The sequence below is a fragment of the Leptosomus discolor genome, chromosome 6 (genome assembly GCF_034619465.1).
Source record: "Leptosomus discolor isolate bLepDis1 chromosome 6, bLepDis1.hap2, whole genome shotgun sequence".
NCBI classification, from domain to species: domain Eukaryota; kingdom Metazoa; phylum Chordata; class Aves; order Leptosomiformes; family Leptosomidae; genus Leptosomus; species Leptosomus discolor.
Window position 1 is genome coordinate 6,632,798 of NC_141396.1, and position 23,530 is coordinate 6,656,327.

General features: G+C 39.1%; 1 protein-coding gene across 9 annotated transcripts in view; it reads right to left on the bottom strand.

The window, feature by feature from the left end:
• The window catches only part of INPP5F (inositol polyphosphate-5-phosphatase F), a 43,065-nt gene that overhangs the window by 11,810 nt on the left and 7,725 nt on the right, over window positions 1–23,530 (bottom strand). For 5 of the 9 annotated variants that reach the window (XM_086467514.1, XM_086467511.1, XM_086467509.1 and 2 more), the window contains exons 2-8: window positions 16,347–16,427; window positions 9,111–9,247; window positions 6,937–7,065; window positions 6,056–6,223; window positions 5,661–5,717; window positions 3,923–4,121; window positions 1,798–1,977 (exon numbers count right to left, since the gene is read on the bottom strand). In XM_086467514.1, coding sequence (XP_086323640.1) covers window positions 1,798–1,977; window positions 3,923–4,121; window positions 5,661–5,717; window positions 6,056–6,223; window positions 6,937–7,065; window positions 9,111–9,247; window positions 16,347–16,427 — 951 coding nt within the window. The remainder of the gene's footprint in view (window positions 1–1,797; window positions 1,978–3,922; window positions 4,122–5,660; window positions 5,718–6,055; window positions 6,224–6,936; window positions 7,066–9,110; window positions 9,248–16,346; window positions 16,428–23,530) is intronic. The other 4 variants (XM_086467512.1, XM_086467513.1, XM_086467510.1 and 1 more) reach the window with 4 other exon arrangements.

Sequence of the window (23,530 nt, forward strand, 5' to 3'; positions counted from 1 at the left end):
TCCTTCACTTAGTACTTAGACACACAACACAACACATTGTCCAGAATTACTTTTAAAGGTCTTCCAACAATTTGCTCAACTTCAACCTTGTTGTTCTACTACTAATATAATGTACAGGAAACACCATTCTTAAATTTTGCTTTGTGCAGAGCAGATTGGACAAAACTTTAACTTTTAATAAGCCTGTTTAATACTTCCACATACACACCACATACCCACATAAATATCTCCTCCAAAGGAAGTGTGCTTCCATTTGTTTTGCATCTTTTGAAGACACAAACCAAAGTGCCAGAAAGATTTGTAACTTGAAAGCAGAGATAATACCCAAAGTCTTATCTAGTTCTAGAGGACAAGATTACTTGTAACTGAAAACCAAAAACGCCGTCCAGTCGATCCAAGCCACCACTGATTCCTCAAAGTCTCGATTCCTACCTGTAAATCTACCAAGTTAAATGTAATCCCTCAATATTTTTTGAAACTAATCCTATTAGAAATTTAAAAAAAAAAAGATTAAAAAAAAGAGATGAACAAACTAAAAAAAAAGAACTGCTCAGCTGTATAAACAGGCATCACAGCACAAGCTTTCAGTTAGAACTAACCAAGTGTTGCTTCCAAATATTTGGGGGGGGGGGGAGATTGGGAGATGTTTCATTTTTATTTTCCTCACTTTACGAAGTCATTTAAGTTTCCATGTCCATGATGTGGCAACAACTCATCTCTCTGGTAATCTCCAGGTTATTTGGTATTAAATCACAAGAAACCCAAATCTCTTGGTGCAGCTTCCTTAAGCTAGCAATGATAGTAACTGCTTGTCAACTTACAAGTCACATGTGTTGCCCAAGTTCCTAAGCAAGCTTAAAGGCCAGTTTTACTAGGTCTTACTCAAGACCGGGAAAAAAGAAAAACCAAGTCCTTTAAAAACTTTCCAACATCACAGTGCCCTCTGAAACACTTTTTTCAGCCCAAAAATAGTCTTCAGTGGCAGAAGACCAGACCTGCTAATGCTAGAGGAGAATGCAAATCCAACGCACAAGTTGGACTTGCAGAAGTACATACTTAGGATCTAGCTTGCCAGTCAACCTAGTGGCAGTCTGCTTATACCAGATCACAAACACACTAGCTTCCCTCCAAGAAAAGTTTCTCCTTTACAATGCTAAACCCAGAGAAGATTCTGTTGACCTCTAACTTCCTTAAAAGTTCAGGCTATTGAATACCTAGTTCACATAAGCACGCAGGTTTGCCACACTCTTGTCAACATTCTTATATGCTTTGGCTTTTGCATTATTTTGAGTGGAAAAAGAAGCAATTTAGATCTGACAGAGCCTACTAGATAGTACTTAATTTCAGAGAAGAAAAAAGCACACTACAAAACTAGTGTTGCATGAAACAGCTACGTTTTCCCACATTGCAACAGCTGTTCCTAATGCAGGAGGAACTTCAGCATAAGTTAACTTTGTGGATAAAGATATTTGTAAGAATCAATGTCTAAACGGGTTCTCAAAAGAGAAAGCCAAATTGTCTCCCTTCCCAACCCAGAAAGCACTGCAACAAATAAGACCAGACATAAAACGGGTACTTCATTAAATACTGAAATTCAAGACACCTTGGAATTTACAACGGACAAGAAGTCAGAGCTCTGCATAGCTGCAATTCCTGTAGAAGTTAACTGGAGTCAAGTCATTACTGCTAGTGCTGGCCTCTATAAAGTGCCAGTGGAAGACCAATGGTAAAACAGCACTGCAACGAATCTACTTCTAAGGGAACTCTAACCTTTAGGTATTCGACTCAAATACTTACTCTTGTCCAGTCGGGGCCGTGGGTTATATCTATATCCAACTTGGCTCCAGAAAACAGGCACAGAGCCTCTTGTTTGAATAAACGAGAGAGTATGATTGTGGACATGAATCAGTTGCTCTGTCTCAACATAATTTGCCACATTTCCATTTTTATCAACACCTCTTCGTTTATATCGCATTCCTAGGAGGAATGAGAATATCAACTCATATGTAAGTATTAGGTTTTAACATTAACAACTTTTATTACTGTTTTTGACAATAACACAAGAAGAGAGTTCTTGCCAAAATCCATGGTCAGTGGTACAAGTCACTCCTGTCAGGTCTAGCAGGAAGTTTCACTTTAGTGCTCGGAATTTTCAATGAAGCCAAAGGCCACTTACTGACCGATGCTCCACTTCGCACAATAAGAGATCCCACAAGCAGCCCAAGATTCGCACGTTCCACAAAACACAAGACTTTTCCCCCCACCCCTCCCCTTCTTTTAACCTGTACAACCAACCCTGCACATTAAGAACAGATACTGCTCTTCTGACTACACAGTTTTTTGCCCAGCCATCTCTGATCTGACCATTAAACAGAACAGATAAGTGTTTGCATATCCTTTACACAGACAGTACACCACTGTTTCAGAACAGATGCAGTGGTAGCAAGGGATAGGGAAAGAATAAGCAAAAAAGCATTGGAGAAAGGCTCAAGGCCACCCTTTATAGCACGGAAATTCAGTTCTACAGAATCAGGACAGGACTCTCCTCTGACTCCTGCGGTAGCACTGGACCAGACTTTTGAACTGAATCTCAATGGCATTAGCTAAGGACTATGGGAGAGAAGGGAAGAGGTTAGAAATAGGCAAGGGAAAGAAATGTAAAATACCTATCACAGGGACCTTTATAGGGTCACAAAACATCAAATCAGTATTACAACCTTTAAACAGACAGGAGCTTTTAGACTAAAGCATCAGACACCCTTTACTTATGTCCTACCACTAACAGTGGCTCTTACACCAAAACCCAAACTAAATCATTGCACAGGAAACTTCAGCTCCCTTACTCTTGGTATCTCAACCTTTACAGACACCAGGCTCTTACTCTCTCAAGCTTAAGAGCAGCTGTTTTCCTGTATCTCATGATACCTTCCCTTAAAGTCTTGGGCACGTTGGTAACTTAGTGCAGCATTTTGGAGGTTTGTTTGGTTTTATTTCTTTTTTCCAATCACAAACAAGATGCCTGACAAAGAATCTGTGTATTTCACACAGAATTATCTTAGGCTTTCAAATCAGGGTTTCCTCTGGGTTGTTTTTTTTTCTTTTTTTAACTACAATATTTCAGAAATCAAAACACTTTGAACTCTTGGCTAAAATTACGTATTACAGAAAGCATTAAACACACAATCCTATAAAACACAATCCTATAATTATTCTTCAAAACATTGAATCAATCTACTAAAAACTCCCTTTTTTTTGTCAAGGGAGAGAGTTCTACACAGTTTACGCTCTGGACTAGCAATCAGATGAGCATAGGGCCATTAATACTAAGAGTGAATCAATACAAAACTTGCCCTCTGCAATTCAGTTTCTGTATCTGCAAAACAATTTAGTATAAATAAGGCATATTGTAAACTAGACACTACCCTGAAACCCTCAAGTATTTAATGAGTTATTCTGACAAATAATTTTCCTGGGAACTCAATTAAACGCATTGAAGTGAGCTGAGTACAAAGGCCAGTCACATATCAGGGTAAGCTGTCAAAGCTCTCAAAGACGACCCAAAAATTTAGCTCCCACCCAGGCCTACCGAAATACATCAGGACAGAGCTGTATGCAAGGTCTTAATCAAAGTGCTCTTTGCAAAGACAGAACTTTCTCTCAGAACTGTGACCTCCAAAGATGCACCCAGTGCTCAAGAGGAGATTAGCAAAGCTCACTGCGTAACTGCTCTAGGCGACAGCTGTGTAGTGCTGCATGCACTACAGCCTTTTCTTTTCCTCCTATAAGCAGGGAAGGCTGTAGTGCATACTTGGACAAGAGCTGACCATCTGCTGAACAAGACAGCACTCTTTCAAGTTTTATCTTCTGCATCCCTCTCCAGCGTTCAGGAACAATCCCAATACCTTGAATTACGTTTGCCTACCAGCTCTGTGCCGACTCCGGCGTGAAATAAGTGCCACCAGAAATGTTGGATGAATGTCATCTACACAAGTTGATTCCTGAGGAGGTGTTTCAGGACTGCTCTTATCATCATCAGAAGATTCACTATAGTTTACTACAAGTTCTTCAATTTGCACAAATCCTTGTATGATGGGTATAATCCAGAAGTCCACTTCAGCATTCTGAAGGTTACAAAAAACATTTACATTCCTGTTGATTCTACATTACCTACAATTATTTCTGCCATTTCTCACGTTTATAAACACTTGCTTTGCATACTTTCCATGTTTTAAGAAACTTTTGCCATTTCTGTAAGAGGTACCAGTGTTTTTCCTCCATTGGTCATAAGGCTTTTAAATCAGGAGGGAGAAAAAGAAAGCAAGTTAAAACTTCTCTGTGGAGATGAAGCAAGCTGAACCGAGGCAAGGCAAAAAGCCCTCCTCTACTGCTGGCTATCTAGGAACAAAAGAAAACCATCTAATATTTAAAAGCTGCTTTTCCAGTTTCCCTAAAGGGAGTCTTCAATACAACGTTACATCTGATGTTTAAGAATATTAAAAGCTTAAAGTAGTAGTTTCTCATGTCAAAGACAAGGACAGTCAGTTCAGATACAGCAGGAAATATGAGCAATTCGTTACCTACTTTCTGCTTTAAGGTAGTTCTACAACCTCAGTGTGGACATACAGTATATTGCATTTCCATAGGTAGATAAGAATTTACAAGTGTAATGTTGTAGCCTTTTTTCATCAAAACATATCTGCAAAAGCTTTATATGGGCCAACTTCGTACTCAAGCCAGCTGGTTCAGGGCTTTGCACTTTAGTGCTTTGTTACCCTAAAACCTCAATTTCTTACACAGAATTGAGATCCCAATTCCCTATTAATCAAGGTTATCCATTTACATCTTATAACATGAAAAATACAACTAGTTAAACTCCTGTACTATACACAAGTTTTCAGAGTACCTGAGTTTACCCTGCTCTGACTCCATAACCATTAGAGAATGCAACATTATTAATGAAAGAGGTGCAGGGCATAAGCTAAGATGCCTGCTGTCATCTTTAAAAGAACCTAAGATTAGGCCGAAACTAGTTAGTAACTCAGTCCTTTATCTACAGCATTAGTTTAAAATGAAACTAGATCATGTATTTAAGAAAAGAGAAAGGTTGTTCTATGTTTCTTGTGTGCTCATTAGCCAGGAAAGGCTTTGTCTACTCTGAATAGCTGTTCAGAATAACTTGTTCTACACTATTGTTATGTTGATCACCTACTCTATTCAAGGAGAGAAAAAAAAAACCCAGTATTCTCCACTCAGGAACAGAAAAATCTTGTCTCAAGTAAACTTTGGATTTCAGGAGTTTCTTCCTTTTCTGGCTCTTCCTCCTTATCAAGTTCAGCTTTGTCAAGGGCTAACCCATTTCACAGATGAACACATCTTAAGTTTATCTTCAGAAATCAGCACAGATGTATCACACATCAAGTTATTCTGCATTGCTTTATTGTAATAAAAATTTAAATTCAGTTGATGTTCACTCATTAGCAACGATCACAGGCTAACTAGAAGGCTGCCAGAAGGCTGTGGAAGGTAGTGCCAGCTGCTCAGCTTCAGAGGCCACAGCCCTGACCCTGACCTGTCTGCCAAGCAGGTTTTTAAGTAAACATTTCAACCAAAACTAAAGAACAGTTCTCATAATACATGTTATTGTTTGAAATAAGACTCACATCAATGCTGATGAGATCTTCAATCATGTGCTTGTTCCAAAAGAATCTGTCATCAACCTATTTAAAAAAGAAAGTCAGTTTTTGCAATATTTAATTAAGGTTTGGCAATATCTTTGGTAAAGACCCCAGCGTTATTCACTACAACTGTACATAAAAGTCTAGTGTTCACTGCTTTTGACTATAACAACTCAGATCAAGACATGCTGCTGGGGATTTTTGTTTCATTTGCTGGCTCTGAAGCCAGTGACAGGGCAAGGTCTTCAGTTACTGTAGGGAATGTGACCAGTCAAGTTTGGGCCACATTATGATTGAACAGCACGTCTCCCGAAGGGGTGGGGGAACCAACATCCAAAAAAACCCCACACACACACCACAAAAACCACCACCACACTTACTTTCCGCCACAGTGGTAAGTTAGTTTTCTCACACGCACTCTGCCTCTGCACGGAATTTGTTAGGTCATAGGTCAGGCTGTAGTAAAAGGAGTCTGAATCCATGAACATTTTGAACAGCTCCTCCAATAATCTTTTCTCCAGCTTCTCTTTCTCTTTGCTTTCTTTAATCTGAAAGAAAAGTACTGGCTTACTTCTGTCTTTCCCTTTGACTGACAAAGACTCCAGCCATATTTGCTAAATGCCATTTCTAACCTTGTAGGACAAATATTTTCACATTGAGAAGCAGGATCTTAAAATTCCTAGCAGAGATAAATACAAGGGACAGCATCTTCAGATATATCACGCTATTACTTTTAGCAGTAAGGGCATTCAAAGCAGTCAGACTCGGCAACTTTTGGAGCTTACTTTCAAGCAGTACGTTTCAATCTCAAGGGTTTCTAAGAAATATCGCACCTACCTGTTTTAAAATTTTAATAAATATGGTTTGGATTTTCTAATCTAAGCCATTATTGTGTTAAAAGCATTTTGGTAAGATTGTATGGTGTTCTCTGAGGAACTGTGCACCAAATTGTGTCTCCAATTCTATATCGGAGATGTTTACGCAGAGCAATTTATAGTTCAGAATCCCACTAGAAGGTAATCCTGGTAAGAAGGCACTCTATCGTAATTACATCATTTTGGCAGAATAACTAAGATGAAAAACCACAAGAGAACCACAGTGATATAATCAAAAACTAAAATGAAGTTCAAGACAGTAGTTGCATGTTCTAGTTTTTCACCAGCTCTCTTTTTAGGTCTTAGTACTCCATTTGATCATCCACCACCACCTTTGAATTACCAACTACACATTTTGAAAAAACAAAAAAAGTAGAAAGCTTTACCTTCTTTTTATTTGGAGCAGACACATTTGACTTAATTTGAGTAAGAGTCTTCAGCAGAAATTTTGTGTCATCTGGGGACTGTGTAATCTTCTCTGGCTTGTTTATCCCAAAGTGGTGCTTTTTACAAAGCTAAAGAATGATATTGAAATAAAGCCAATACTTAAATACTCTTTTTAAAAGAGTTCAAGGAATTTTTAATTAAAAAGTCACAAAAACAAGACCCCAGTGTCCACAAACCTAGGGGAGACACTCAAATACAGAGGGAACATGCAGGTTTCCATCTATAACATAATTCTCCCTCTTTTTTATACGGCTTTTTCTCCTGTGATTGTGAGAATGTCTGCCTCAATTTGACATGACTTCAGTATCCAGACTCACCTCAACTTCCTATACAAATTACAGTGTAAATCAATGTTATTTGCCTTTTTTTTCCTTTATCTATTCTCTTTTGGAAAAAATTCTGCAACATTTAAAGTTTTTCCCTTGAAGCCAAGTTACAGAATTAAGATCCCAAACCAGGTTGGGAGCAGCCACAAAAATGATCAGAGGACTGGAAGACCTGCCATATGAAGAAAGGCTGAGAAAACCGGGTTTTCTCAGCCTTGAGAAGAGAAGGCTTAGGGGGAGACCTTATTACCATGTACCAGTACATAAAGGGTGGCTACCAAGAAGATGGAGACTCCCTTTTCACAAGGAGTCACACAGAAAAGACAAGTGGTAATGGATATGAGCTACTCCTGGGGAGATTCCAATTGGATTCCAGAAGAAACTTTTTCACCATGAGGACAATTAGACATCAGAATAATCACAGAATGTCAGGGGTTGGAAGGGACCTCGAAAGATCACCTAGTCCAACCCCCCTGCCAGAGCAGGACCGCCTAGAGTAGATCACACAGGAACATGTCCAGATGGGCTTTGAACGTCGCCAAAGAAGGAGACTCCACAACCTCTCTGGGCAGCCTGTGCCAGTGCTCTGTCACCCTCACAGTGAAAAGGTTTTTCCTTAGGTTAATGTGGAACCTCCTATGCTCCAGCTTGCATCTCCCAAGGGAAGCGGTGGATTCCCCTACATCAGACAGTTTAAGACTCAACTTGATAGGGTGCTGGGCCATATCATTTAAACTATATTTTTACCTTGAAAGGTTGGACTAAGTGATCCTTGAGGTCCCTTCCAACCTGGTATTCTCTGATTCTCTGATTCTATGAAATACCTCTCTCCTGATTCAGAGGGCAAAGAGGGCTTCTTCCCCAAAACACACATATGTGAAACCCTATCTTAGAGATATTTGGGGATAACCTCAAGAGAGTTGAAGTACTTGGGAGAGGGCACTGCCAGTGTGAGTTCTTGTACAGGTTTCTAGGCACAGAAGCACCTTGGGGATGTGGTATGTTCTTGCCTACATAACCAAGAACAGCGTGGTTTCACATCTCTATTTCAAGTCACATCCTTGTATCCCAAACCCTGGGAGGTTCTAATGCCCAGACTCTGAAGCAGTGCTTCAGCAGCTTTTCAGGCTCCTAGAATTCCAAAGCTTTGGAGATTCCATGTTACTTTTTCCCTCTTCAGGGAAGGATTCTCATGCTGTCATACAGGCACCACACAGACTATCACAAGTCATCCTGTCCCTCCATCACGATCCCCTCCTGCCACAAACACAAAAGAAAGAAACTCAAAGCCAGAACTGTTCTCCCAACACTCTACTAACTACAGCATGCATCCTCCTACATTACTAGAATTTACTGAAAGTCTTATTATTCTAGTCGTTAAGAGGTAATCCGCAGAGTTTTGGGGTTTTTAAGCAAAAAAAACAAGATTCCTGTCCTAGTCTACACCTTTGTTCCTTTAGACGATTCCACTGATTCAGTTCTCTTCTTAAATGATCTGCTCCTTAATTACATGAATAAAGTTTTGTTCTTGTGTGGTATTTTCAAGGGTCTTTATGAAATTTGGGTATAATTTATTGTAATTTCCCTCCCCAGCAGAAATTGTGATTTTATTTTGAAAAATGAAAACTTTTAATCAAAAAACAGTATTTAAAAAAACACAAAACATTCGGTACACCTGCATACACTGGGAAAAAAGAGATGAGGCATGTGTTTAACTATTACATTTCACATTTAAATTTCACTGAAGCAGAAGGGGGAAAGTCAGAATTCATTGACGACAGCCATACCTCTAATTCCAGATCCTGAGGTTCTGTTTCAGAAAGTGGAATCACTGCAATCTTTGTTATTTTGCAAACCTCATGGTCTCCTGGAAGTTTGCCAATCAATGCTTTCTGACGAATTAAAAGTAGCCACCACGGTAAATCTGGAAAAAGATTAGTAGATGCTTTGATTTGTCTGTCAGGCATTTCTATGATTAGTCTGCCAGAAGCTTCTCCCCAGTGTAAAACGCCTGCCAGGAACCATTTGGCTAGAAGACTTCAGTGAATGACGATTTGCTATTGCTATGTTTTGTTATTATGCATTGCAATAAAAAAAAAAACAACTCTAAAACCCAATACTTATTCAGTTTCTAATATAAAAAGGAGATTAACCACTTCATAGACTTACCCATTAGAGGTAAAGTTACTACTCCTTCATCTACAGCAATCAGGCAATCTCTAGGATGATGCACATTCCCATCACTGTCACTAGTGGCAGTACAATTTCAAAAGAACAGCTGGAGCTCAGACAGCAAGCTAAGGTTATCCCTTCGTACCTTTGGTTGTGTATAAAGCAGCAAACAAGACAGACACAGGTACCACCTGATTACAAGATTCATGAGGTAAGAACTCTGGTGAGCAAACATGGACTGCATCATAAAGAAGCTCATGTATGTTTAAAGCTTCACAACACCATTCCTGAAGTATATGCATCCAAGTGGTGTAGAAATTAATGAGCCAAGGATTACTGAAGATATTGGTAACAATTGCATTCCATACACACATTCAATCTACAGCAATTATAGCTTCAACACTTCAAAGAGACACAGAAACATCACAACAAACATTCCCACTGACTGCTGAATAGTGCCTGGACATCAGCTTCCTAGATTCTAATCCCTTGGTTAGATCAGTAGCATGCTAGTAGTATGCTGGGCTTTTATGAATCAAAACTGAAAGTTCTATTAAGAGAGATGGAAAAGGCACAGAAAGTCTTACAGATACACACATACACTTACTATTTCTCCCAACTGAGAAGCAACCAAGTTTAACTGAAGAGGTCATATACAGACATTAAAAGCTTGCCATGGTACACTTTAATGTTCCCACACTTGTGACAGTAGGTGGTCACATATTATGCCTTTGAATACAATATACAGCCTTAATAGCAAATATGAAGCCTGTTTTCCTTGCTCAGTAAATTCTAAGCAGTATTTTAGCCCCCGAGTGCTTAAGAAAAACCCAAGACAACATCTTTAAAGTCACAGGACACTCAGAATTGTTCTCTTCCCCAGATTTTCCAATATACTCTCAGCACAGAATTAAAGCTCATGAGAATCTTTCCAATAACTGCAACTAAACAAAAAAACCTTGAAACTTCAACCCAAATCTGACAAGATATGTATAAGCAACAGCTTCTTCTACCTAAAAAGAAGGAATAATCATTGTAAATAGACTACAGTGCATTATGACACTCCTTACTTCAATTCTCTATTCCTGTCTTTAGAGGACAGATGTACTTATGCTGGGTACTAATAAGCCTTTAAAAATTACAGATCCTCATAATCACAGATGTGCTGAGAGAACCAAAGGCTGCCCCCAGAAACAGAGGGGGACAAGGGGGATGAAGACATGCACCACTTAATGTATGTGACCTTCTAAAAGGAGTCCTGCACGACTTCCTGAACACAGCATCAGAATCATCATCTCTACAAGATCAGAGACAAGTCAGGTTGGAAGGAAGCTCTGAGGTTGGACCAGGTTACTTAAAGCCATGACATAAGCATAGTCTCCTAAAAATTCGTCAAAGGACAACAAATAAGGACAAGAGAGTGATAGCAAATGCCAACAAGACAGCTACCCTCACTGCCAGCAGCTTATCGGTAAAGGCAACATGACTTGGAGAATACCTGCCTTTGCCTCCAGCATTCCACCTAGCAACTATGGGGGTAAGATGGAAATAAAAAAAAGAGAAGCTGAGGAAAACAAGACAGATTCTATGCAACAGTGTGAGGAGACCAATGAATAGGTAATAAGATCCTTTTAAAAAGGGAAAATTGAAATACTGCCAAATGCACCAGCAACAGCTGAAGAAGTCTTCAGCTTCATCTAAAAAGAAGGTCTACCATTTTCTATATTGCTTTCCACTAGGTAAAAACAACAGTCTCTGGAAACCCAGAGCAACCCAAGCTTAAGAGAAGGGTAGTACAATAGGGCATCCAGACAGATATTCCTGTTCGGCAGTCCTATGATCTCACCTCTTCCCACTTACAGAAGGTTAGCCACACAATTTACTTTGAGGAGATCACCAGTGTATGTCAACAAAACACCCAGATTCTCTTTTAAGAAAGGATACCATCTAGAGCTCCAGTGAAATAATCAATATGACTACTGGAAAAAAGTATAATGTACAGGCATTTCTAAGCAGGTATTCCTCAGTGAAAAATGGAAAAGAAAAAAAATCTTTGGCTTCTCTTCAGTTTAACCTCACATTAACAAGTCCTGGTAGCCATAAACAAGAACTTTAGAGCTTAATACAGCTAAGCAAGTTCTGTGTCCTTCTATGACTTTTAAAACTACACTCAAAGTCATCTTGGCATAAATTTCAAAACTGTATTTGTGTTATAGCCAGAGCCACTAACATGGAAAGAAAACAGGAATTTCCCAGCAGATCAAAAGAACACAGTCAGGAAGCAATTATGCAGATAAAGCATGCTCTAAAGTAAAAGCTTCAACAATAGCCACAGAATCAGCATGTTATAATTGCCAGCAATATCTAAATAACTGAATCCCTAAATAAAGTATGTGCTTCTGCAGTTAAAGTCGTTCCATAGAATAGCTTTAAAAAAAAAAAAAGATTAGTTGTCTACTCAGTGTGGGAGATAGGGTGTGCACAGAAGAACACTACAGCTATGTCATTCCAGAAGAGTGCATGTTTTAAATAATCTCTTAAGATCTAATGTACATTTTTAGTGTTTTATGAACTATGGCAGAACAGACAACAACTAATTTAAAGTACTATATCTAAAGCAAGCTATTACCTCCCATTCCTCACTAAAACAGTGTTGAAGCAAAAGAGGAACTGAATTCCCCTATCAGCACACCACTGCTCTTTATTTTCTCTAACACTTCCCAAACAATCTAGCATTCAGTTTCCTCAAATGCTTTCACAGTAACTCTTCTTAAAGTGTGTGTAAGTTTACTATAAATGCTGCTCTTTGCAAGCATTTTGATTTTAGCCAAGAAATTCCACACTACCATTTTTTGTTACTTGAATAACTTAAAAAATTCTTTTTGCATGCAACTAACTGGAGTTGTTGATTGGCTGAAGGCAGAAATGGCAGCAGTTACATCTCACTGAAGATATTTCAGATGTTGAAACACTCATTGTTTCTATCAAGATTCAGAGGCATGCTAAACAAAAAAAGCTTTCCTTTCCTGAGGGTAGGGAAGGAGGAACTCCACTTCCTTCTGCTTACTGCCTACAGAACCATGCCAGCAGCGTTTAATTTGGGTCTTAATTTACCAGCGCTGGAAGAGCACACTTAATTGATACAAGTACAGACACTAAACTGCAAGCACACTGACCAAGCACACAGAAATGTGTGGTGGCAATGAATGAGTTACATGGAACTGGTTAAGAAATCCAGCTTTGGCTATAGTTAGATATCCAGTACTAACTCTCAGCATATTCTAGCACTAGAACATTTGATCAACTTGCTAAGTAGTCTCTGATCAAAAATGATTTCATTTCAGGCTACCATTACCATTTTAGTGGACTAAAGTGTCTATTTTTTATTCTAACAACAAAAAATAACACAATGTCTTTCTAGTTGTGATTTGAAATTTTGACAAAAGGAAATTGAGTGGCTATATTTATATTTTGTATGTATGCACACCAACTGGACCACAAAACAAAATTAGTATTCTATAAAGGAGACTCTGTTTATGCAAGAGACATGTTTGCCCCTCTGTGGGAAGATCACGTAAAGATAATTTTAATTGTGGATCTGTACCAAGATGTGTAATGTTCTGTTTCAGTAACTTATCCCCATGACACATCCCAAAATCCTTCTCTTCCTGTTCCCATTTTTACTCCACATTTTCTTACATCTTGGGATGTGAGAGAAAAAGGCAAGAGACCATATCCTTGCATTCTGATATTCAACAAAGGTTCTGTTGCTTGGGGTTGCCCCCACCCCACAAGCACCTTAATGTTTAAGAAAATCCAGTAATGGGGAAGAACCAAATGATACTTCAAGTAGGCTTTCAACTCCACTGTGAGCATACAATTATATCCACATGTAAAACTGACCCTCTCATGGCAAAAATTCTTTAAAGAATGGAAAAATACTCCATGTAATCTCAGCTAGCTGGTTTCTATGAGACAGCTTCCCTGCCACAGAAGCTCTCTCACAAGTTCTCCTTACAAATTGCCAGCAATAAAACCAGCAAGATTAAGACTAAATTAAATCCCATCCCTAGTTACAGCAACTTGGCAAGGGTATTTTAATGCTAAATTAAGGACAGCCCAAGACTGACTACAGGGACATTTCAAGGCCATCTTAGGACTGCTCCAGCATTCTTGCATTAAGCAAATCTTTCAAGAACATATAGGGATCTATGCCCAAGACATTAAAGGGCATACAGGCTTAAGGACAGGTTTAGAGTGCACCGGTAGCAACTTCAATTCTTAAAAGGGTATTTACAGTATTAGTTACAGTTTACAGTATTAGTCAGCATATGCTAAGCATCTTTGAAACACACCAGTACTTCTTTCCAGCAACAGCTAACAACAAGGTTCCAAGCAGGACAAGCCTATACAGGCCTCTAGTTAGCCAAAAGAGCTTCAAATTAAGTTTTCTGATCCTTACAGCCTGGGGGCAGGGAAGAACAAATCAGAGCAACAAGTCCTCCTGTTCCAGATCAGCTCTGGGAGAAAAGCATTTCACCCTGCTCCCACAGCACAGTACTCTTACTAAGTCCAGAGATAATGGTCCAGCAATGTTAAATATTTATACAACTTCTGCTGATACAGTTTCCAGGTGACAAGGATTGATACAAGAATAAGTAATGAAGACAGGTTCCTGTTACAGAGTGCTAGATGATGACATAAAAACACTTGAACACGATCGAGTGAGAATTCATTGACAATAACAGGTTTCAAAAGACCAGTGTAAGTCATCTTGGTCAGCCCTCTCATTTTGACTGCAGCCTGACAGAGGACACTCATCAGCAACTGTCAGCAGATTCAAGGAAGCAGTAGTTCTCAGCAGAAGAGCAAGGATAAATAGCTAGAGATTCTATCTTTCTTCAGACATTTAAAGGTAGAAAATAAATGTCTGTTTACAGGACAGTGGCATCACTAAATACCAGAATATCAACAACAAGGCTGGTCTATGAAGAGCTTGTGATGGTGTCATCTGAGTAAGGCAGAGAAGAAACAAACTCTTCCACTGGCCTAAGGAGCAACTGAATGGAGTGCCTGGATGAGCACAGCTGACTCAGTAGCTCTACAGGACACACAGAAAGAAGACCAGATATCAGGCTTATTACCTGATAATCTTAATTTACTCGACAACAGCAAACTGGCACCCGTTGAAGTGCCACATGCTGGGGAAAGTTTCTACTCAGCCTTCATAAGCAGAGGAAGTGCCTCACAGTAAGCAACATGCAAGAATATTTGGTTGCCATAACATGCTAGACCTTCCAGAAAGTATATGACAAGGTCTCCCCCCTTCAAAGGCTTTTATACTAGACTCCCTTGAGAGAGGGGGGAAGGCCTTTGTGTACCAAAGTGCTCGGTTTAAAACAAACAAAAAAACCCACCACCACACCAAAAACCCACACACAACAAAAAAGCCACACAGACAAAAGCATGCTAAAAACAATCATTGAGCGTTTTTCCACAGCAGAAAGACGTCATTACTGGAGTTTAGCCATCCTTCATCATGAACAGCACATGCTGAACAGCACAGACAACCTGGAGAAGAAAAAGTGAGATGGCAGTCTGAACCACTTCATATCATCAGCTCTGAAAAAGGATGGCTGAATAGATCTGTAGGGTGAGCACAGACAAAAACATCAGGTGAAATTCAAAGGAGATGAAGCAATGCAAGTGGGAAGAGGACACAACCAGAAATTTCATGAAAAGATGGGCTCTGAACTATGACTCTCAGAAATGAGACCTAGGGGTTACAGCAGCTACGCAGCCAAGCATTTCCTAGAACTAGAGCTGCCATATGCTCATGCAGTGATGTACCTGTCCCTGTTTCCCTCGCTCCTCTATTCCTAGTGTGCCACTGCCATCTTAACCAACCTGTTTGTACTCAACAGACCACAAACACCTGATCCATTTCAACACTTAATCCATCCTGCTATCCTGGAACACACTTGAAACTTTACCTGTATTGATCATATTGCCAGGCACTACTTTAAATGCAGGGTCTAAGCATTCACAAGAAGAACAGCACACAGTAAGCGAAGCAGAGTTTATGGCTAGTTTTCCTACCTGTCAGTAAATAGATATCCAGAGCTCTACTGGCAGAAGAATCTTTCTAGACAAAGCTGGTATATATCAAAATAAATATTTATTATGGCTACAGGAATTTGCAGCTGACTAAAGACAGAATAGCATTGCCCTTATTTTACAGGAAAAAATTACTAGAATCAGTTAGAGACAGGCTTAACACTAAGTCACAGTACATTTTACACCTCCTTTCATTTAGAGCTATGTCTTACATTTAACTACAAGTTTAAGTGTTCCTTTTACTTCCAAATAGTCATCTACCAAGGTAGTAAATATCCTTCAGGTTATTCAACACTGAGAACTCAAGCCTTATATTTTGGTGAAATCCTCCATCATCAGTTTTTGTACTGTACCATAGGAGATCAACAAAAACTGCTGGAAAGGATTATTCAAAAAGGTGCAAGAATTTCATGCATTTCACATGGAGCCCCAGCTAGAACTTCAAACACAGGTTTCTACTCTTTGTGAATGCAGTTCACCATTTTACAAGACAGTGACAAACCAAAATATGTACACTGGCAAGTTGAGGGAATTTGCACCTGCAGCTATAATATAATTGTTTTGACAAGTTTGCGTAGTTGAGGAGTACTTCTCCACTGCAAAGGACATTAAAATACATTTTACCTACACAGTATTATTTGTAGTATCACTGACTTCAAAACAAAGTGCATTAGCAGTAAAAAAAAAAAACCCACACAAATAACCCAAAAACCCCAAAACACACAACCACATACCTGTATGAAGCTGAACTTTACCAATGACTCCCTCTACCAGGCCCAGACAAATGGGATTCCAAGCCAAAAGAAGATCAGTGGCTGCAAAAAAAGAACAAAGCCCCTGTTTTTTTAAAGGAAACTCAACAGGACAATTAATCCAGTGATGGTCACTCTCTCCACTTTCCATACCTTGGCAGAAAATACACTGTGATTCCTTCAGTAAGAATAAGATACACATGCTGTTCAATTTTTACTTGTTACCAAGTAGCTACAACCAAATTACTAAATTGCCAATTTAAAGCCCTACCCCAGCTATTTCAGGAGAGAAAAAAAATACAGAATTGTTTGGGGCTACAGTAATTCAATTTTATTGCAGGCTTAGTTCTTCTAAAACCCATGACAATTTGTAATTTAACTGAAACTTTACATGGTTATAATGAAATTGAGTACAGGTCATTAAGTTAATAATGGATCTTCAAAAACCTAGCAGATGGTAACTTTCAGCCCCAGCTCTCCCCATACCTATCCAGTTACTATTGGTTTCACATCCTCTTTCTATTTATGTGCACACACACTTTTGTTAAAATACTCTCAACAACTACATGGAATAACAAAATTAAGTTTTAGGTTTCTAGTTCTCCTGCTGTTAAGATACTCCAGTGAACCACATAGGAAGTAGAAGAGAAAGCAGGAAGGCCAAACTATCAACTTCCCGATCTGTGAAGGGTACGCCTCTCAGCACGCCTTCAAGCCATCACTTGATGCAAGCCAGTAACACGGTATAAACATGAGGAGGATCCTGTGGTCACACAGACACACTTTATTAATACTCAGTAAGAGTTTAACAGTGGTGTAGTACCTGTTCAAGAGTTCGAGACTGTGCGAAAGAACAAGTTTCATAAATCCAAACTTTTAAGTGAAAACAAATCCTTAAAAGCAACTAATACCTGTGTAGGAGAGACCAAACGCAAAGCAAAGGAGACAGATTTTTCCATACCAGGAAGGACAAGGAGCTTGTTATCACCTACTAAAACTCACTTGTTCCAAGGTGGAAGAGTTTCTCCAGTTTTAACATCCAGACAAGCATCTTATCTCCCAGCATAAGTAGATGAACACGTGAAAGAACAAACTCACATATCTACAGATACAGAAGAGTACAAATCACCCACCCACACACTTTCTTTACAAGATCTGAGTTATTTCTTGGAAGTCTGAGATCTGGAGGTGATAACTGATTGTCAGTCTGGTATTTTGTACATCCTTATTTTCAAACACTGTATCCTCCTTGAAACATTTGTAATTGAGACTTCGCTATTCCAAGAACGCACATTTATTCCTAGCTCTCAGCATAACATTTAGTAGTAAACCAGACTCAGCTAATTCCATCATAAAATACAAGCTTTTACTTGAGATACAATAGAAATGGTTTAAGTCAGGATAGATCTAAACTGAACTCATTTAAATGGGATACATCACATGAGCTTGTATGCAGACAAGCAAGAACGAAGAGCACACGGTAGCAGAATTTAAAGCGCAATTTGCAGGAGGCAGTGTAGAGCTACAAATAATACATGTGACTAGGCTGTACCATTTAACACACTGTATCTGAGGAGAAACTCCTGGTTCTTCCTGTTTCACCAGTTGACTGGTGCTACAGACAGTTACTTGGTCTGTACAGAACCTAGTATGAATCATGGCGTAATTAAATGAAGTTCTTAAGGAGACATACAGATAGGTGAGCGCAAGGAAGTAAGTGACAGTGGCTATGACAGTGTGAACAGTTTGACTCACCCTCAAACCTTGCTGAAGTACCTAAACTCATCTTGGATCTGTATGCCAAAAACTCACGCTCACATGAAACAGGTTCTAGGACAGCCTGAGTTCAGTTTCAGTCCAAGTAACATGCAAAAGCATCTGTATGCTGAGTGGAAAATCTGTACTATTAAACTTAGAGGAAAGAGGAACACAGGCAGCCTTCATCACTCCCAAATCTTCCAATTTCTTTCCCAGTTCGCCTATACAATTCCAGAGTTTCATCTTCACCCCCAGGAATTTTCTAAAGCTGCATTGTTTCAGACTTCATCTTCTTTTTCCCATCTTCGCAATTGATTTCCACATATTCCGTTGCGAGAGCTAGAAACCAGCTAGATACAACAAGCAGCCAAAAAAAACTAGCACAGGAGGAATTCAAAGAATCACTGAAGGTTTACCACAGCTACTACAAACATAGCAAGCCAGTACACCATCTAAGGCTTTTTAAACCACTGATGCCCTGCTATGACAAGAGATATTATTAGTAGGAAAGCTCTGGACAGTAAGTGAGGTTTTTCTTTTAGTAGCTTACAAGAAAAAAAAAATGAGAAAACAAGAGGTTTAATTACAAATACAAGGAAACAATAGTTTAGACTTATCTGCAAAAGGACATAAGGAAACTGGTATCAGGGACTGTAGAGTAAGTGGGTCTTATGTAGCTGTTCTAGTAGTTTTGTGGGTTACTCTGACATCTGTAGCCCTATGCACACAGTGTCCAAGACTTCTACAGGAATACTTCTCCCTAGCTATAGAACTGGCTAAATTCTGACTCCTACGTTCACTTAAACAATAGACAAGCTTTGAGTGGAAAAAGATACTGCATTTGGAGTTAAATACACATTACACCTTAACAGTTTAAAGACAGCAAACATGGATCCACCAGCTGGGCAGCACTCGCTCTTGAGATAAGTGCGATTATCAAGCCACTAACAGTGAAGGCTGACTGTTTCAAGAAAATTTTCTATGGAGAAGGCAGGGCATAGGAAAAAAGTTACACACATATTTAGCATATTTGAGGAGATTAACCTGTTTTTTTTTCAGTGTCCAAGAAAACCTAGATGCCAAGGAGTCTTACAGGAGACATGCCTGTAGGCTGTGAAGAAATATGAATTGTGGAATCACACTGACTTTCTCCAGTGACAGTATCCCAAGATTATTTTTCTTACACTGTTTCTAGAGAACTTTCTATAGGAAAGTAAGTGTGACAGCATAGAAGCAAGCAAGTTGTTTTAATTAAATAAAACACATCTGGTTCGGCTTTCTGATTAGAACTTTTTTACTGGTTACAGCTCAATTTCCTGCAGGACAGCCACAGCTCGACTCAGAGCCAACACCCAATCATGCTGAATAAATGTCACTACAGTAAATACTGATATGAAACTCTTGCCCTCAGAGTACACTCCGGAAGTGCAAGATGGATGAACCAAATGAAAAGGTTTAACTACTGTTTCCCCACCCACCCCCAAAGAATAAGGGTTTTTCATGTTGAGTGCAGTCCTACTTACTCTGCTTTGGAAGAAGCTGTCCCTGACTTTTGTCTAATACAGTAAAATTGTTCAAGACCGTTCCCTTGCAGTCACTTAGTCTGTCCGGTAATTCTGGCAGCGGCCATCTTCAGGCACCATCTTGTAGGTCTGAAAGTTAGAACCACCTAATCTTTGCTTATGTAATGTTTTTAAGTATACAGAGATCCAAGAAAGTGAGCTACAAGCCTGTAGGAGATCAGTCTTCAACTGTAAAATATAGCAGAGTTTAAGAGGCAGCACAAGTTGGTAGGCAGCGATACATGTTACAGAAGGTATCTACACCTTCTTAAAGCAAAGGGGGAAGTAGCCATATAAAACAAAACTAAAAATCCTCAGTTAAAAGTTTTCAGATAGCATACAGAAGACATGTGGCCATATTTGACTGCTGAATGCTGAAACAACACGTGGCAAGTTTAAATTATTTTTTTTTTCCAAAATAAATGCCTTATAAGAATTAACTACCACAAGGCTCTATTCAAAGGAAACACTGGACTTTCCTCTACACCCAAACCAGACTGAATGCTTTGAGACCTAATGCAAAAATACATCTTATCAATACAGTTACTCATTTCTCCATAGACTTATCTTCCCATAGATGTCATACTAGCCGTCTAGTGATCTCTTCAAACTCAGACAGCCAGGAATGAAGATTTAGCAACCTGAAACTGCAACACAATGTTGTTGAAAACAGACTTCTTACAGTATCCGCTGGTGATAATGAGCACTGTCAAAACAATCATTGTCCTTCAAACCAGAAAGTAGGAAGCTGTGTACTTAGTGAGCTGAGCCCTAGGGAAGATCTTCCCTGACTCAAGTTCTCTGGTGTCCTCAGCATGTTTTCATTTGAAAGAATTGCCAGGGTTTGACAGGCCTTAATACGTGACCTTCACACTCTGAGGTATGTACTTTCTCACCAAGTTTCTGTCCTGAAGTACGAAATTGCCCATTCTTTCCCCTACCCCACTAACTAAATTCAAGCTATTGAAATAAGCGTGGCCTCTTTTTGCCCATTCCCGTCAGAGAATTAACGGCCACTGATGATACATTTACCATTTGCAGTGATTGTATCAGCATTGTAGTTGCAGCACAATAGAACTTCCGTCACAAATTCAGAACAAAATTGGCTTTGATGTGATTACTTCCACCACCTCCCCACAAAGCTTACCAGCAGTGATGCAGGGCCATACAATATCAGATAAAGTTTCTTTAATTCTCTGTGTTTACACAAACATAACCCTGAAAAAGGTGACACAAGCAACTTGGAAGAGCACTAAAAGCTAAAACTGCTTTCTAGCTCTTTCTCCAGTCGACAGCCAGCAGTTGATCCCAGGTCAGGCACTGATAAGAAAACAAACCGCTGCTTTGGTATAAGCCACTTGCTCAACACTAAATGACTCCAGGCAAGTCTGAAGAGTTTAAGGCTGTCAGCTTCCTTTGGGGAGAAGGCAGGAAGAACAAAGATTTTAGTTGTAATCACTTGAATCCAGCCCTTACTACTGAGCTGCTGCCTGGTTCAATCTATCAAATAGCTATAACTATTTCTCTTCCAATCCTGCTATAGTTCAGGGAGTATACTCCTCTGATCTTCCTCAAACTTTGGTGGCTTTCAGGAATGGACCTTGGCTAGAAAGTATTTCCTGTCAGTGTACTCAGTATAAAAACAAACAAAACATTGCTGCACTTCAAGCTCAGTTTATATGTAAGTGTATAAACACAGATATATCACAGATATATGCCATTTCTCAAAAACTCTTTCCATAGCCTGACAGAGTAGCAATTCTCACACATGCTCACCATTCAACACAAGCAATAGCCGTATATATGTAAAAGGTAAAACCTGAGTAATGCACTATAAATAGCCAAAGTAAATCTTTCAGCTCTGCTAATGTAACTTTTGACACCTGAAATGTTAACTTTTAGGAGAAAACTTCAATACTATTTTTAAGTATTTTTTTTCTCCTTTAAAATGTGTCTGCTGTAGATCAAAGACAACAGAGAGACTTTATTTTTAGCACTATTCACCCTTATGACCTCTTGTGGCTTTTCAAAAGAAAGTCTGCTTCCCAGTTCCAGCTCATCTTTGAACAATGTTCTGAAATATTAGCCAGGATTAAGAGATTACAAATTAACTGGGAAGATTTAAGAATATAAACTTGAACTTCTTTCTCTTGTAGGAAATAAAGTACTACTTACTCAAACAAACTTAGGCTAATTAAGTTTCCTTTCAGTACAGATTTAAGTTTATATTTAAGCTACTATAATTGCAGAAAGATGGTGGAGTATTAAGACATTTAGTATTACAAGCACAAGCTCCTAATAGTCATGAAGCATTGACTTTACTTGCATACCCCCCTGAACTTTAAACAAGTTATCCCTTCAGCAAATCACCAGTTGCAATTATCTTTGTCATTTACACAGCTTGCTCTGTCTGTGTTAGTCTTGAGAGCCCTCAATCACTTAGAATTGACATGCTTTGCTTTATGAGAGAGAAATTAAATTGCTACTCCCCAATCTGCCCCCCACCACCACCCCTTCGGAAGCCTACAGCTAGGTTACACTAGGAGGATTTGAAAAAAAATCCCAGTCAGTCTTCTCATTGCCACTACACCTTACAGCCTTGCTACAAAGCCTGCTCACCCTCCAGTAATGAGAAGCAGTAATTCAAGGCAAGTTTCTCACAGACAGCCTGTCTCAGCTGCAGAAGCACTGCACACTACAAAGTGCACATCTACCCACTTGTGTCCCAAGAAAAAAAAATAAACAGTGATTTGGTTTCTTTGGACACTTTCCTTCAGTATCTCAAAGTTAGACTAGATGAACAGAAACAGTTCAAGTGCAAGTCAAGTGACAGATTTAAAGCAGTGGGGATGGGAGTATACAATGCAAGTTTGTATTATAGCTGCAAAAGCAGGACACAAGTCCCAGGGAAAGCACCTAACAAAAGTGAATCCTTACAACTCATTTTGATAGAGAACACTTCTTTGTATTCTCTCACAATTATAAAATCCCCCAAGACACCAGGCATGGGTCAGGAAACTTAAAAACACACAGAAAGCATTCAGTTGTCTGGAGAGTATCCAGTATTAGAAGTAATTGCGCAAGGAACTCCTCTACTAGAAGCGGTAACAAACTGCTGATACCAGATGAAACACCTTCCCTCCAAATGGAATGTGACCCTGTAGATCAGTGGTCTCCAAACTTTATCACATACCACATCAGTAAAAAAAATATTTTAGCATGCACCCCAAATGTATGTAAATTCATAAATAAAATTATACATGTCCTACTATACTATTATGCACATTATAAAATATACACAAAATAGAAGTTTTAAATGGATAATTTTAAAGTGGTGTTTATTTTCTGTTTATTTTATACAATATATAAAATATTTTCTTCCCACAACCCAATGGCTTTTCTTGTGCACCCCACTTTAGAGACCTCTGCTGTAGGTGGTTAAATGTGTGCAACAAGCTGTTAGATGAGTTTCAATCGCTTGAGGCTAGAATCACCCCCTCCACAAACCAGTAAAGACCATTCTGGTAAGTGACCAGCAGTAACTCTTAAAATGTGAATAGGTGCTAAGCCACTGAAGCTCAGTGGGTTTTCTTTTTTATTTTAGAATTTCCCTTTATTCTTCTCCACTGCTGAACTCTGCTAGTAAACACATACTTTCTCAGAGAGGATACAGGTAAGGAAATACCTTTTATCCTTCTAAAAGTAACAACACTGTTCTAATTAATATCACTACAGACCAATACACATTCCCGTTTTCAGCTGTATTTAAACAAAGCTCATTGTTTCAGGCATACCCTTAAAGATAGGAAAGCAGCAAGTTGCCCACATTTTTTAAGCCTATTCACT